The 15,659-nt window shown below is 34.8% G+C and overlaps 2 protein-coding genes and 1 long non-coding RNA gene across 4 annotated transcripts; 2 read left to right on the top strand and 1 right to left on the bottom strand.

The window, feature by feature from the left end:
- The first annotated feature begins 282 nt into the window (after positions 1 to 282).
- LOC134236529 (uncharacterized) lies at positions 283 to 12,196 on the top strand. Of its 2 annotated transcripts, none has more exons than XM_062718706.1 (2): positions 283 to 426; positions 9,572 to 12,196. In XM_062718706.1, the coding sequence occupies exon 2, from the start codon at positions 10,472 to 10,474 to the stop codon at positions 12,194 to 12,196; it is 1,725 nt and encodes a 574-aa protein (XP_062574690.1). In that variant the 5' UTR covers positions 283 to 426; positions 9,572 to 10,471. The 2 variants fall into 2 exon arrangements, with proteins under 2 accessions (XP_062574690.1, XP_062574688.1); XM_062718704.1 differs by lacking the exon at positions 283 to 426 and adding an exon at positions 1,619 to 1,976.
- LOC134236514 (uncharacterized) lies at positions 510 to 1,980 on the top strand. Its single transcript, XM_062718691.1, has 2 exons — positions 510 to 740; positions 1,612 to 1,980. Exons 1-2 carry the CDS (start codon positions 510 to 512, stop codon positions 1,978 to 1,980), a joined length of 600 nt encoding a protein of 199 aa, XP_062574675.1.
- LOC134236530 (uncharacterized) lies at positions 9,226 to 9,559 on the bottom strand. Its single transcript, XR_009985626.1, has 2 exons — positions 9,446 to 9,559; positions 9,226 to 9,411 (listed from the first exon to the last, which is right to left on the bottom strand). It is a non-coding gene; the product is annotated as an uncharacterized LOC134236530 (long non-coding RNA).
- Positions 12,197 to 15,659: the final 3,463 nt, after the last annotated feature.

Here is a 15,659-nt window from a genome sequence, read left to right as displayed (position 1 = left end):
CTCTCCGACCTGTTTTTTGTGAGAAATGAAACGGAAAGAAATAATAAAAAGGAAAAAATAATGAAATTAAAATTCTGGGTTTATATCGGATTATATACATGTATATACTAGGGTTGACCGTAAAGATGACAAACATTCATAAAATACATGAAACTATAATTTTCATTAATTTCATATTATATATATTTATGATATTTTATGCTAGTAAAATTGTTTTAAGTTAAGTTTCATGTATTTTATGTTCAATTGTAATTCCCCGCATTGTGCCTCATCATCTGTAAACCCATGGGGACCCCCCGGTAATTTTATCCTTTTGAGATAAGAGAACTAGCATCATTATATCTACTGCTATTGTAAAGACAAGACGGCCAAACATTTGCTGAAATATTTTTTGGATTAATCGAGAATTTAAAATTCCTGTGAGAGGTAATATTATTTGACGATTTATTTTTTTGTGGACATCTCCTGTGTTGTTGTCGGTGCGGTGAAAACGAAAGTAGAAAACTCTAATGGCACCTATTCGCGTAGTGATTATAGGACATTCCTTTATTCGGCGGTTGCAGGATTTTATTGCCCGTAACACTGAGAATGACAATTTGAGACTTTATAGACATTTATTTGATGTACAGTTTCTTAGTGATGGGGGTTTGACTGTCGATCGCATGGCTCACGGACCCAAATTTACGACATTTGATCCGCCTCCCCAGATAGTTTTTTGCGTGGACCCTGCGGTCCACGCAGTAAATATATAAGCGAAGTTAAACCGGATGCCCTGGGCAAACGACAGGCTACGCATGCGCGCGAATGCTAGAGAGTTCGCACCTTAGGTAACTTGCCCGTAGAATAGTTCGCCCTATTCGAATTAAAATATGCCATTCATTGGCAAATCGCGCTTTTAAATCTGCATATCGCATTTACATTTTCATTGGCAGATCCGATTTCCTCTCTTTTACATATACTTTTATACTAAACATTGATTCTATGGTACAAACATTTTAAGAAGTTACAGTATATAGATACATGTAACTTAACAACTTGAATGAGAAACGTCATTTAGCGAACAGAGATACATGTAGCTTTTAAAGTAGAGCAAGTTTTCACCGGCATTAAGTTTGTGCATCACGACTCGTAAAATAATTTAATATTTCAGCAATCTAATTATTATTTGATAAAGGTCTGTAGCAAGGGCTTTTAATGTGTGTGTGTTGGGGTGGGGCTCCGACAAATTAAAAACAAATCTGCGTTGTACAGAGGTGTGCTACACGTAAACCATCAGATCTCTATTTTTCCCATGATAAATTTCTTCCGTATAAATCCAGAACAGGTGTCAAGTCCCAGTCAATATGTGTTACACGTGTCAAAATAACCCGATATTTTAAACATGTTAAAACTGACAAAACTAAAGATCGCTAATCGGAGATAAAATTTCACATTTGTGCTTTGAGACTACGATCAGTTATAAATGGCAGATAATTTTAGAATAAGTGAACAAACCTAACATGAATATTCCCTACACCTAGAAATTTTCCTAATTGAATTTCAGTTAGAAAAAACACGCATATGGTCCACGTATTTGCAGTCCCTTTTTAAAGGACAGCAACTTGTCTACAGATTGGAGGAAATGACCTAGATAATACCCATCTAGCTGCAGACACCCTGGTGAGGAAAATCCAGAGTTATGTAAATTACTTGGTTCTGGGATGTGGAGTGCGGCATGTCGTTATCGGCCAAATTCTGCGGCGCAACAGGAGGGGCGATTACAACTCCCGGGTCGTCGAAGCTAATTGCCGTCTACAGAACTGGGCATCCTCCCTCGACAATATCACCTTTCACCATCACCATGGTTTCTGGAAGGACTTATCATTCCTAAGTACAGATGGCGTACACATCAGGTGTTCCCGCATCGACAGCAGCCAGATGAGGAAATACCTTCAAAGCGTAAAGAGGGCCGTCTTGCGAGCTTCTCGCTCCATTTGGTAATCATGTTCTATTTATAGGCATGTGGCAATTAATGTATTGCTTCATGCAAATCCATTTAATATAGCAGTAGAGAACCATGACAACATTCACAGCACTATATTACTTGAATATGCTATATAAACTCAGAGTTTCTTAGATTACTATAATTTTAACAATTTAAGTTTGGTGCAACAAGTCTTAACTAATATAATAGGTTTACCAATGGACCTACTACTCAGTATTTGTTTACTTACACAGATTAAAGCCAAAATTAGAATTTTATTTTAGTTCATCATGGGTTGAGACTATCAATATGTATTTAATGGCTAATTGTTATTTAAATATAGGTTAAGGGATACATCTGCCATTTTCAACTGGGTAAATGTTACCATTTCTTATGCATACTTACAGTCTGTATTGATATTTGTTGCTAGGCACAAAGTGTATAGTCTGCTTGGTTAGAATACCATTCGTCATAGCATTAGTTCATTGGAAAAACATGCTGTATTTATTAGAATTCGTGGTCTCATAGTTCATTATCTTAAGTGCCTGTCTCAGAGAAAACCATGCAAATTGAAAAAAATTGTCCAGATGCATTATCGTAGTAAATTTAGAAGTGACCCATACAAATAAAGATTTGGTCCAAATGACCTAAAATATGATTTACATTTTGTCGTAAGTTGTTTCTATTTTTAGTAACGGGGATTATTTGTTTTACTATAAAAAAGTGTCAAACGAGCATTGACATTCACTGAAAATGATGCATTTTAAGTGCGTCTTTTAAACATATTTGCTATAAATTTTATTTCAATGTTGCATATGTAATGAAAGTGCAATAGTAGTTAATTATATTCATAAAAAAAAATTTACATACATATTTTGTATTTAGCCACATTATATCAGGGAATATACAAAGAATCTAGATTTTAGCAATCAAGGCTTTTTTTTCAAAGTTTGGTTAATCGTATCTTGAAGCGAGGATGATTTTTTTATTTGAATTATACTGTTTTGAATTTATTCAATATAGAAGAAAAACATATTAAAAAATTGTCGTTGGCAAACAACTCTGCACCACAGAAAAAAAAATTCCAATTACGGGTGAATTTTTCAATATTAATCTTAAATTAAAACATGCCATTTCATGCTAAAAATGTTACATAAATGATTAAATGGTATTTTCATGACATACTACATTTTTAGAAATTGTTTATTAATAGAAAAGAAATCTTTTTTTCATTTAAATGCCTTTAATTTTAATATTAATATTTAGATTTTGTTGCATTTGCCTAGTCAGAGTTATCCCCTTGCTAAAGGTAAATAATTGCACTGGAAAATGTCTATGGGGAAATTAATAATGACACATAAAAGCAGTCAACTTTCTATGGAAAAACTTACAATTTAATGCAAACAAAATGAGTAAAAATTCACAAGGATGTGATTTTTATAAATTTTCCTAGATTCACTCAAAATAAAAAATTGCTTAGTAATTTTTTTTTACTTATTTTAAGTAATATGATTACTTAAAATAATTGTTAATTACTGACTATGATTGAGTATTACTAAGGATTACTAAGTAATTCACGAATTACTTAAAATTCCTTATTGTAAGTAAATTAATTACTTAAAGTATATTAGAATTAATTCAAAAAATTAATATAAGTAATTTTAAGTAAAAAGAGTTACTTAGATTTCCATTATCGCCCTTGAAAATATTTTTTAATAAAACAAAATATTAATCAAATGTTTATAAACAATTCTGCTTCTGAAATTTTTGTTACAATTAAATGACTTATTCGTTAAGAGATATAAATATCTCAATTTACGTCGTTTAAAGTAACCTAGTATAAATGTTTTAGATAAGCTATTATAAATAATTAATGAAAATATAAGCAATCGAAACAAGAAATCAACATCCTTACGCCAATGTAGAATATAATGAGTTGACTTAGAGAGAAGTCCTTATTATTATACTTCTGTTAAATTTGACATGACAATCAAATTAATATGTCATTATCTCTCTAATCAGATGAGTATCAATTTAATTAATTAGATGATTAGTAATTTGTTAACTTACATTATGTAAATGTCTACTCAAGACTACTTCTAAATTACACACAAAAACCTTTGTATTTCAAATACTAAGTAATTCATTTTTTTTTTACTTATTTTAAGTAAATTATTTACTTGTCACTGTTTCTATAATTATAAAATTATATTACTTAAAATTACTAATAAATATTGTAAATTACTTATCATGATTGCTATGGTGACAAACTTTTTTACTTAAAAATTACTTAAAATAAGTAATTCGTTTACTTGATTTGAGTAAAAGTAAGTAATATTTTTTTTGAGTGTTCCGTGTCATGAAACAGAGGTATATCTCGTGTAGTTGATTGTGACAGAAGCACTGAAAAACGTCTATAAAAAAAATAGCATGTTTGAAGTTCTCAGAGTGTATTAAGTCTTTTTTGTCAAGCCTGGGACACTGTAAAGTTGAAACAAGCTAATTCAGAGAATTTATGTGTCTTCCGCTTAGGGCAAAAGTAAACAATTCGCAGTTCGAGGGGAGGGGTTGGGGAGACGGATCCCCTTGACTGAATTTGTAGAATTATCAAATGTATACATGTAATCTGAGATTCCTCGGACTCTAAACCCCGCTTTTATATTATGACTCAGGGGCGTAGCAACAGGGGGGGGGGGGCAGGGGGGCCCTGGCCCCCCCACTTTTTTTCCCAACCTTACTTATACTATAGGAAATGTTAATTGAAAGCGTGATTGGCCCCCTCACTTTTAGTGATGAACTGCAAATGTAGTATTAAAGGGGGTGGGGAGACGGATCCCCTTGACTGAATTTGTAGAATTATCAAATGTATACATGTAATCCGAGATTCCTCTGATTCTAAACAATGAACTGCAAATGTAGTATTAGAATTGGTACTGAAAGTAGTTGAGACTGAGGAAAAGTTTACCTACCCCCCCCCCTCCCCCCCCCCCCACCCCCCGAAATAGGATTTTTTCGACTTCGGGCAAACTTTTTCCTTTTTTTTTGTTGCTTGTCAACTTTTTCAGGTAAGGAAAAAAAATTTCTCTGGCTGCCCCCCCCCCCTTTCAAAAACGATGCTACGCGCCTGTGACTTGAGCGGGAAATCTCGGATTAGTATACATGTATACTGAAGCAAATAAAATATGCCAATATGGATATTTATAAAGATTTGATTGCTTATTCTTTTTATGTGTATAGAAGATTCTTTTTATGTGGAATAATTATCACACTGTAATGATGATTTTATGAGTTTGTACAAGCCATATCTCATAAATTTTTCATTTTACTTGCTGAAAACTATCATTTAGTAAAAAAAAAAATCGGAAAAAATGGATCATCCGGGATTCGAACCCGGGACCTCTCACATGGGAAGCGAGAAACGTATCACTACACATTGGAACCGCTTTTACCTGGCGATAATTATATGCTAAGATGAAGTCACATACATGTTTATATTCACATTCGATAATTGTCATAATTTTATACAATGCATGGTGTCTAATTTAACTTTTAATAAACAGTTCTAATAATAAGAATATAAAACCCGCCGAGAACCTGTTTTATACGTTATAAGTCTCCTCATGCCCCTGTGCTGAAAATAGCGACATGTAATACAATAAATACTAATAAAACAAACGGGGGGGGGGACTTTGAGAAGGGTGAGAGAGGTCCTAGGGAGTTTTGCAAAAGCTCAAAATCTTCTTGAAATATCGCCCAAAAGAATAGTGTTACACACGAACAAAATGTATAAATTTACAACCATGAACTTCGAACGTTTGACTTCAAAATCAATAGGGTAATTCCTTCGGCCACAGGGAGCTGTTCTGTAAAATTTAATTGTAAAAAGTTAAAATGGTTCTTGAGATATCGTGTGGAAACAAAGGCGTTACAGACAGACAGACAGACAGACAGACAGAAAGACGGACAGACAGACAGACCCAAATTAATATCCTCCACTTTTTAAGGACATTCGCAACGTAATTTATCTACTGATAACTTTTCAAGATATTCTTAATTAAAGATTATATTGACATCAGATGTTCACAGGCAAAAAATCAACATGCATTACCAGGGTTTTTGGGAACATATCAAATTATGAAAATTTTTGCTTTATTCAAAGAAAAATATACAAAAATTACAAAACATAAATTCCAGATTTTTTTTCCCATCAAATTTGTTTTAGAAGAGGTGTATAAATTTGTAGGTAGACATGTAAAGCATTGCACACAGATCCTTCATTTAGTGGAACTCTTCAACTCCAGGGAAGAACCCAATAATGTTCAAACTACGTTGCGTATGACCTTAAGCGGGGGACAATTAATTATGATACATGTAAATACCTTTGCCCTTGAAATTTACAATAATATTTCATTTCAAAGTATGAAGACAGGCACTTAGCATCGTTTTTTGAAAGTAGGGGGGCCAACCAGAGAAATTTTTTTTCACGTACCTGAAAAAGTTGACAAGTGAAAAAAATCGAAAATTATATTCATCAAAGTCGAAAATCCTATTTCGTGCCCCCCCCCCCCCCCCCCTTGTTGCTACGTCCCTGGAAGAATGTGAGAGAACAGTAAATTGTCCAGATTGTGTTTAATTGTAGAAGAATTCAAGCTGAGTTGAATAGCTCACAAAGAAGAGAGTGTACGTATTGTGTCATTCGTCAAGTCATTGCCACTCCTCCATAAAAAAAGCAGTTGTCTGAAATATCTCAATGTTTGTATCGCTGAAATCTGAAATTTGTAGAAATTGTTCCTCTTAAGGGATGACTATTTGATTCTGAAGGGGGGGGGGGGTGGCAAATTTTGTTGAGACAGATTATTTATTTTCATGCCAGTCAAGGGAAGATCATTTATTTTCAAGAGTATCAAGGACAGATTATTTATTTTCTTCTTTGTCTTAAGGTACCTTGATAAATTGATACCTTCAAGTGATTATCATGGGCGGATACAGGATTTGCAGGATTTGTGATTGGGGGGTGGGGGATGGATAACTTCGTATAGACAAGGGGGTCTTGGGACCGCGAAAAGGCCCCTAGTGGGTCCAGGACGAAGCCCTTTGTGGGGGCCCAGGGGACGAAGCCCCCGAAAGCTACCGTCTGGTGTTTTGTGTATTCTAAGAGTAAAACTAGGCACAAAAGTAGTGGTATTTGTTAGTTATGTACCAAAGTATGACATTATTAATGCTAGTCATGTCATATTTATTTGATTGAAGGGGGTCCAGGGGGCAAAGCCCCCGGAAACTCCTGGGTTTTCGTGTATATTAAGAGTAAAACTAGGCACAAAAATAGTGGTATTGTACAAAAGTATGGCATTATTAATATCATTATTATCATACTTTGACAATTTTAAGGGGGGGGGGCATGCACCCCCCCCCTACGTCCCCCTTCAATTCGCCAGCGATTCTTAAAAAATATAAAAAAAAAATTGGGCTATATTAACATTGCTACAGTGTAGGTATAATTTTTTTACAAAAAAATTTATTTTTTGCCGTGCATAAGAATTGGCTTGTATTTAAGTGATTCATCACACCAACTGAGTGCACATTGTCGTGTAGGTTAACTGACTACTAGTATCCAGTCTGTACCGCAAGTATTGTCTTATCAATGACGCTTGTGGTAGTGGTCATCATGGTCATACATTCATCTTCTTTCTTCTCACATTTATGTAAAAAGATTGCCAATCGGATTGATGCATTTGGCCATTGTGTTACATGCACAAGGTTTTTTTTTTTTATCTCATTTTATTAATACTATTTGGTTCTAAAATGGCGAGCGAAGCGAGCCAACAGAAATAGGTGAATTGAAGATGGCGAGGTTAAATAATAATTACACTGAAATAAAAAAGGTATTTCTCACAATAGTGTATTTGAATATCATCAGTCAATGTCAGATTATTTATTTTCTTTGCAGTGGAGGACAGATTATTTTTCAACATTGTCAAGGACAGATTATTTATTTCTAAAATCTGCCAGCCCCCCCCCCCCCCCCCCCCCCCCCCTCAGAATCAAATGGTCGTCCCCTTAAAACTCAAATGAATATGTTGATCGAATGACTAGATGATGAAAGATGTGTTCACTTTTGTAACTATCTAGCAAATGTGTATAAAAGGTAATTAAATTTAAGGCTTTTACATTATCCATGTAATGGTTTATAAGGAATTCATAAATCCCCCCTCCCTTTTTATGATGTTTTTTTTTTTGGATTCAGTCATTATTTATTGAATTATGGGCTATGTATGTCTAAATTCTGAAATACTGATAAAAAAAATCCAGAAATTTTTTTTTTATTATTTTTGGAGAAGTTTTTAGGTACTTTATAATTAACGTTTACTGTATTCTTAAAATTTTTGATTTGAAAATTTAACAAACTTTGACTTTCAATATTTTCTAAAATATATATTTGCCAACGACAGTTTTTTCACATTTTGTTAACATAAGCATTCTTAACAACAAGCAACAACATTTATTGGATTCAAATACCCTCGCTGGTTGTTACAGCAATATCAATTCTACCTAAAATTGTCACTTTTTGCACTAAAACAAAATGGATGTAAATCATTTTGACTATGCATTTGTGAAAAACTAACCTTCATCCTTTTACTACAAAAAAGAATATCTAATTAGCTTGTAAAATTGCAATTTTATTTCTCCTCAAAATATGACTAAAATGTTTAAAAAATTACCTTTAATTTTGTTGCATATGAGCTATTTTTAGTAACAGGCCATAAAACTTATACGAGTTTGATCAGCCCGATAAAAATTTGTTTGAGTTTCATGCATGCTAGATTTGGCTCACAAAGTTTGAAGGCGATCAGAGAAACTTGCCTCTGGACCATTTTGCATGGTTTTCTCTGAGACAGGCACTTAATAGTTGGTTTCAGTGCTCTTAAAAATCCAATTGGATTAGTTGTATAAGAATGAACATCCTATTATATATGTATAATTATAGGTAACACTGGGTTTGTTTGTATGACCATTTGTCATTCATACAGTGCTGCCATACATTTTAATTATTTATTCCTATTTACATGTATCATGTTTATCAGGTACCATTTGCACTTGTTTGTATGACCATTTGTCATTCATTGAGTGATGCCACAATTTATTTTTGTACCAAGTACCATTTGTACTTGGTTTGAATGGCCATTTGTCATTCATTGCTGCTAGCAGGTTTGAACTTGTATAATTTCGACCATTTGTCAAAGTGCATTATACATGTTCTTGTACCATTTGTATCATTGTTTGTTACCATGTGCCATTTGTACATGTTGGGATGACTATTTGTCATCCTTTTTTCTGCTAGCAGGATTGTTTTGTGTTGATCTCTGACCACGTGTCAGGTTTCTATTGGCATCACTCACTTGTGCTTGGTATCTTCTTGTTAAGCATGTATTTCAATTTGGAATTGAGGACTAGAGACACCCACTTTCAATCATATATGACAACATAAGGCTATAGTTTGGTCTTCATTTGCAATTAACAGGCAAATTTGTACATATAGTACTTTACACTGGAACTGTAAGTTCAATTTTATTTAGAACAAAAACTTTTTATTTTATGCATCAATTTCAGCTATGCCACCCAAGAAAATGCAAGTTTCTGGTACGAGTGGGGAGAATCCTAAAAGACAGCGTTAACAAAGGTCACCTGATGTCGAATCGCTGCCACAAATTGACTATGACAGACTGGCAGAGGCTATCCTAAAGAAACAAGGCCAAGTGACCGAATCAGACAATGGAGGACTTCCGGTATCCCCTGGGCCCAGTAAGGATGCGGACACACCACTACAAGTGCCTTCAGCATGTTCAGGGAATAATTTGCCTGACATGGCCAACACAACAGTGAAAACAAACAATGTTTCAGGTGCAGCCCAACAAACTAGTTTCCTCCTAACTTTGGATAAAATTTTTGGGGGTGAGTCTTTTGTAAGTAGTTCAGTAAATGATCTAAATGTTACACCACTGCAGTTATCAGGGGGTATACCATTAGGGACAACTATTCCCTTGCGTGTAAAGCAAAAAATTTGGGCTAACCAGTATATTGACTTAAGGGTGTTATTGCCTGAACACAAACAGGAAACCGTTTCTGTACAGATTGATCAAGGATCAATCAAATTAAAGTCCAAACAGTCAGGGAAACCCCCATTGTCCATTTATCAATGGACAAATGCCTTCATAACTTTCATGTCAATTTATCTTGAGTCAAATTCACAGTCAGCCTCAAATTTGCTTAAGTACATGTCAACAGTCCGTCTTCTCCATGCCTCCAATGGTGATTCAGCCTGGAGGTTATATGATGAGCAGTTTAGGGAGTTGCGTGAGGTGTCAGACCTGCCTTGGCAACAACCCCTTAATGAGTTAATCATAAGAGTAACAACAATGTCAAAATCACACAATTAAACATTTCCACGCAACAGAACATCAAACAATCAGCCCTTTCGTGGACCAATCAGGTTTTGCTACACTTACAACAATGGACAACAGTGTACATCAACAAATTGCCCATACAGACACATATGCTCAGTGTGCAAAGAAACACATCCCCGAATTCAGTGTACAAAGCAAAAATCAGACACTCAAAATGCAACCAATTTTCGATCTCAACGCCAATCAGGAAAATCTAAAACTACCAACCCCAGTACAAGCACATCATCTTGAGCATTACCTACAAGGTTATAACCCCTTTCTTTCTCATTACTTAGTTCAAGGTTTTAAGTTTGGTTTTAGTTTAGGATGTTCAGCATATCCGAAGCCACGTCTCTGTCGTAATCATTCATCCACCACTCAACATGCTGACTATGTTCTAGATAAAATTCAAAATGAAGTAGACTTGGGAAGAATAGCTGGTCCATACCCTTCCCCACCTTTTCAAACCTTTGTGTGTTCCCCTTTGGGTGTAGTACCCAAGAGTACACCTGGCAAATACAGACTTATACATGACCTCTCATTCCCATCAGCTGATTCTGTAAATTCCTACATCTCAGAAGAGCATTCAAAGATCAAATACGATACAATTGATACAATCATTTCTCTTGTTTTGAAATTTGGAAAAGGGTCACTGATGGCCAAATCTGATATCGAAGATGCTTTCCGCATTATTCCTTTACACCCAGATAGTTATCACGCTTTAGGGTTAACATGGGCTGGTCAGTACTATTTTGATAAGTGTCTTCCCATGGGGGCAAGCAGTTCTTGCAAAATTTTTGAATCATTCAGTACTGCCCTTCAGTGGATTATGATGTCAAAATATAAGGTACAGGGTATGTCTCACATGATAGATGACTTCTTTATTATTGGGCCTGATAATTCCAGTAAGTGTCTACATGATCTTGAGAATTTTCTAATTCTCTGTTCCACTTTAGGTGTGCCCATCAAAAAAGACAAAACTGTCCTACCTTGTAAGGTTATCACCATTTATGGCCTCGAAATAGATTCAGAAGCAATGGAATGTAGATTACCATCTGACAAACTTGACAAGTTAAGAACTATGTTAGAAAATTTTTCTCATAGGAAAAAGGTGACTGTAAAAGAATTGCAGTCCGTGTTAGGTTCCTTGAGTTTTGCTTCTTCTGTCATATGCCCAGGTCGAGCTTTCCTGCGCCGTTTATTTGATCTCTTATGTGGGCCTCAGAAGCCATCTTATTACAAAATAAGACTCAATAAAGAAGCACGCGCAGACTTGCATGCATGGTCTATCTTTATCAACAATTTTAATGGAAAATGCATCATAAGTAATAGCCAACATATTTCCTCTGATAGTTTGCGCATGTATACAGATGCATCAGGGGTGATTGGTTTTGCTGGGGTATTTGGAGCAAACTGGTTTGCTGGTAGATGGCCAGCTAAATGCATGGACTATCATATTACTGAAAAGGAACTTTTCCCTATAGTGTTAGCTCTTGAAATTTGGGGTAGTACTTTAAAAAACAAAAATGTGCTGTTCCTAACAGATAATGAGGCAGTGTCTTATATCATTAATCATCAGTCCTCTAAAGACCAAACAATTATGCGCTTGGTGCGACGCTTAGTTCTTACTTGTTTACAGTTCAATATAAGATTTGAATCAGAACATCTTCCGGGGAAGCAAAACATCATTGCTGATGGTTTGTCTCGCTTTCAATTTCAGAAAGTCTTCCAAAGGGCCCCCTGGTTAGAGAGAACACCAACACCAGTGCCCCCAGAATTGATGACCATTTAACAAGTAATACAATGCACCTATTGCAAACATCCCTATCAACACCTACAAAATTAGCTTACCGCAGAAGTTGGAAGTACTTAGTGAAGTTTTGCTTAGAAAATCAGGTCAAATTCCATTTTCCAGTGTCCCATGTACTTATTGCCAATTTCATTAGTCACTTATTCAACCAAAAATACAGTCCATCAACAATAGCATCTCACTGCTCAGCTATTAGTTTTGTACACAAACTCATTGGAAGTAGTGACCCCTGTCAGTCATTCCTTATTAAAAAATTGCTCAAAGGTGTCCATGCATCTGGTACATCTGCAGATTCACGCCTGCCTATTACCCAGTCAATCCTATTCAAAATTATAAATGCTTTGGATAAGACAGTCCCACAATATGATCTAAGACAACTATTGAAAGCATTATTCTTACTGGCCTTCCATGCCTTCTTGCGTTTAGAGGAGTTGATAGCAAAATCTAAGGTTTCTTACAATACTGTGGTTCAGCGTTCTGATGTTCATTTCGATGAGTCCCGATCAGTTGTCTTTAGGCTCAAAAATTTTAAAACTAAACAAACTAGCTCACCTATAACCATCCAACTAACAGCATTACCTGAGCCTTCTTTCTGTCCAGTAGCAAACCTCAAGGCGTATTTAACAGAGTTTCCAAACCAGCAGGGTCCCCTTTTTCAGTTTAAATCATCCATGCCAGTAAACTATCAGTTCGTCACTTCTCACTTAAACACTGCCACATCCTTCATTGGTTTAAATCCTAAACTCTATAAGGGTCACAGTTTCCGTATTGGGGCTGCCACAGAAGCGGCACAAAGGGGGGTTCCTGAGCACACAATTAAAAAGTTAGGTAGGTGGGAGTCCGATGCCTTTAAACGTTACATCCGTATTCAATCATTTTCCCTACAGTAAATTTCCCTACCCCTCAAGTTGCACAGCAAGGTCAGTGGTCAGCAAAATTGTTGCACTGCCCATATCCTTCGTTTTATTGGTCATTCTTTGAGTTGCACAACTGAGGTCAGTGGTCAGCAAAATTGTTGCACTGCCCATACCCTTCTTTTTATTGGTCATTCTTTGAGTTGCACAACTGAGGTCAGTGGTCAGCAAAATTGTTGCACTGCCCATATTCTTTGTGTTTATTGGACATTAACTTGTTGGCCAGCATTTGTTGCACCAGTATTGCTTTGTGTATTTACATGAAATTTGGTATACACCAGGTTTATCAGGTAATTGACTAGGTCAGCTTTTTTGGTTGCATTAGTAAAGTAATCAATGGTTAACAAATATCATTTATTATTATTTTCTTGGAAGCATAAATTGCCCCACTGCCCATAATTTGGGGGGAGTTATGTTTGGACATTAAAATTCTTGGTGGCCAGCTTTTCTGTTGCACCAAATTTACTATGTGAGCTCTTTGTTTTGGGTTCCACAACCTTTAGTATTATGCCCCTTTGACTTATATTCAACCTTTGAGTGTATAGAATTTTATTTTTTCAGCTGAATATCTAAGTCAAGTTTTGTTTTGGGAAGAATGCATTGTTTTAGACAGAGTTATGTTTTGGATAATCATGCGATTACAAAGATGTACATTTATTTATTTATTTTTTTTTTTTAATGTTTATTTACTTGGGATTGTTGATATTGTTTTTACTTTTAATAGCTCCTCTTTAAATATTCCCCAGTTGGGCTGCACCTACGTTTACTCAAATGAGTCGTATATACATTGCCGTCATCATGCTATTGTCAATATGTTTTATTCTGAATCTAAATTAGTTTGTTTTAAATAAAGCAATGATATGCATTTCTAACTACATTTCGGGTGGCGCAAGGAAAGGCTTATAGCCTTCCCTTTTTTGGCCATATTTTTGAGGCCACCTATTTTGCCAAATTATATATGTTATGTAATAATCATAGACTGGGAGACCAATTGTTATGTTTTATAAATTTTCTCAGGAATTGTGTTTTAAGGTTACATTGTATCCCAGTCTTTTTTATTCACTTTTATGTTTTATATTATATGTTGTCATTTCATAATAAATGACATTGTTTTGGAACAAACATGTCTTGTGTTATTTGGCAAAAAACAAGCTCAATGTTGTCAGTTGAGTTTTTAATTCAAGGAATGAAAGCTAAACTTAAAGGATATTTTATGCTAGTAAAATTGTTTTAAGTTAAGTTTCATGTATTTTATGTTAAATTGTAATTCCCCGTATTGTGCCTCATTATCTGTAAACCCATGGGGACCCCCCGGTAATTTTATCCTTTTGAGATAAGAGAACTAGCATCATTATATCTACTGCTATTGTAAAGACAAGACGGCCAAACATTTGCTGAAATATTTTTTGGATTACCCACCTCCATCCCCAAACAGACTTTAACTGTACATTAGGCCACCTTAAACTCATATGTGTATGTTTTTCATTGTATTTAATTTCTTTTGATATATATATTATATTGTTAGTCATATCCTATTGAGGCCAAATAATGGAATCTTGAGCCAATTCATATGTTTCAGGCCATATTTTTGAGGCCACCTATTTTGCCAAATTATATTTGTTATGTAATAGTCTTATACTGGGAGACCAATTGTTATTGCATAATTGTATTATAATTTTTTCTCAGGAATTGTGTTTTAAGGTTACATTGTCTCCCAGTCTTTTTTATTCAGTTTTATGTATTATATTATATGTTGTCATTTCATAATAAATGACATATAACAAACATGTCTTGTGTTATTTGGCAAAAAACAAGCTCAATGTTGTCAGTTGAGTTTTTTATTCAAGGAATGAAAGCTGAACTTAAATATATTTATTATTAATATGAATGATTTAAACAAAAAAGTACAAATAGTTATATTTTTATCAAATACAAAAAGACACACACTCATACCAAGAGTAATAAAAGCTTAATAGCTTTAATACTTCTGTACATGTAACTTTTTTCAGCATACTCACCGTTTTACTCAATGCATTTCTTATATCGCTCTAACCAGTCATCAAAATGTGCACAAACTGTTCAGATTTCATAAGTAAAAATAATATTTAACTCTCGATGTCTCAAATCCTGCAAATCATCAAACTTCTGTCCACGTTAAGACGACATTTTTACGGAAATACATCAAAGTTACGTTACAAAATTCATTTTTTACAGCACTGCAATCTCGGAATGATGGTCTTTCAGTCCGACAATCATAAATACCACTTAAATACTACAGGACAGCTCCCTTTACTCTCGTATAAATATATTGACCCCCGCTTGAAAAGTGGGAAATATTAATTTGGGTTTGTTCGTCCGTCCGTCTTTCTGTCTGTCTGTAATGCTTTCGTTTCCACACGATATCTCGAGAACCTTTTGAGCTTTTGCAATGAAATTTAGCATAGCGACTTCCTATGGACTAAGAAAGAAACCTATTGATTTTGATGTCAAAAGGTCAAAGGTTAAGATCATAAATAAGAAAAGTCCGTCTG

This window comes from Saccostrea cucullata, unplaced genomic scaffold, assembly GCF_032062105.1.
Source record: "Saccostrea cucullata isolate Sc308-1 unplaced genomic scaffold, CSIRO_AGI_Scuc_v1 ctg340, whole genome shotgun sequence".
NCBI classification, from domain to species: Eukaryota; Metazoa; Mollusca; class Bivalvia; order Ostreida; family Ostreidae; genus Saccostrea; species Saccostrea cuccullata.
The sequence above is the reverse complement of the archived record's forward strand: the minus strand, read 5'-3'. Positions and strand labels throughout refer to the sequence as shown.

Coding starts and splice junctions, on each gene's coding strand:
- LOC134236529 (XM_062718706.1), top strand. CDS start 10,472: ATGGACAACAGTGTACATCAACAAATTGCCCATACAGACACATATGCT.
- LOC134236514 (XM_062718691.1), top strand. CDS start 510: ATGGCACCTATTCGCGTAGTGATTATAGGACATTCCTTTATTCGGCGG. Junction 741..1,611: donor TGGACCCTGCGGTCCACGCA/GTAAATATATAA, acceptor ACTTGTCTACAG/ATTGGAGGAAATGACCTAGA.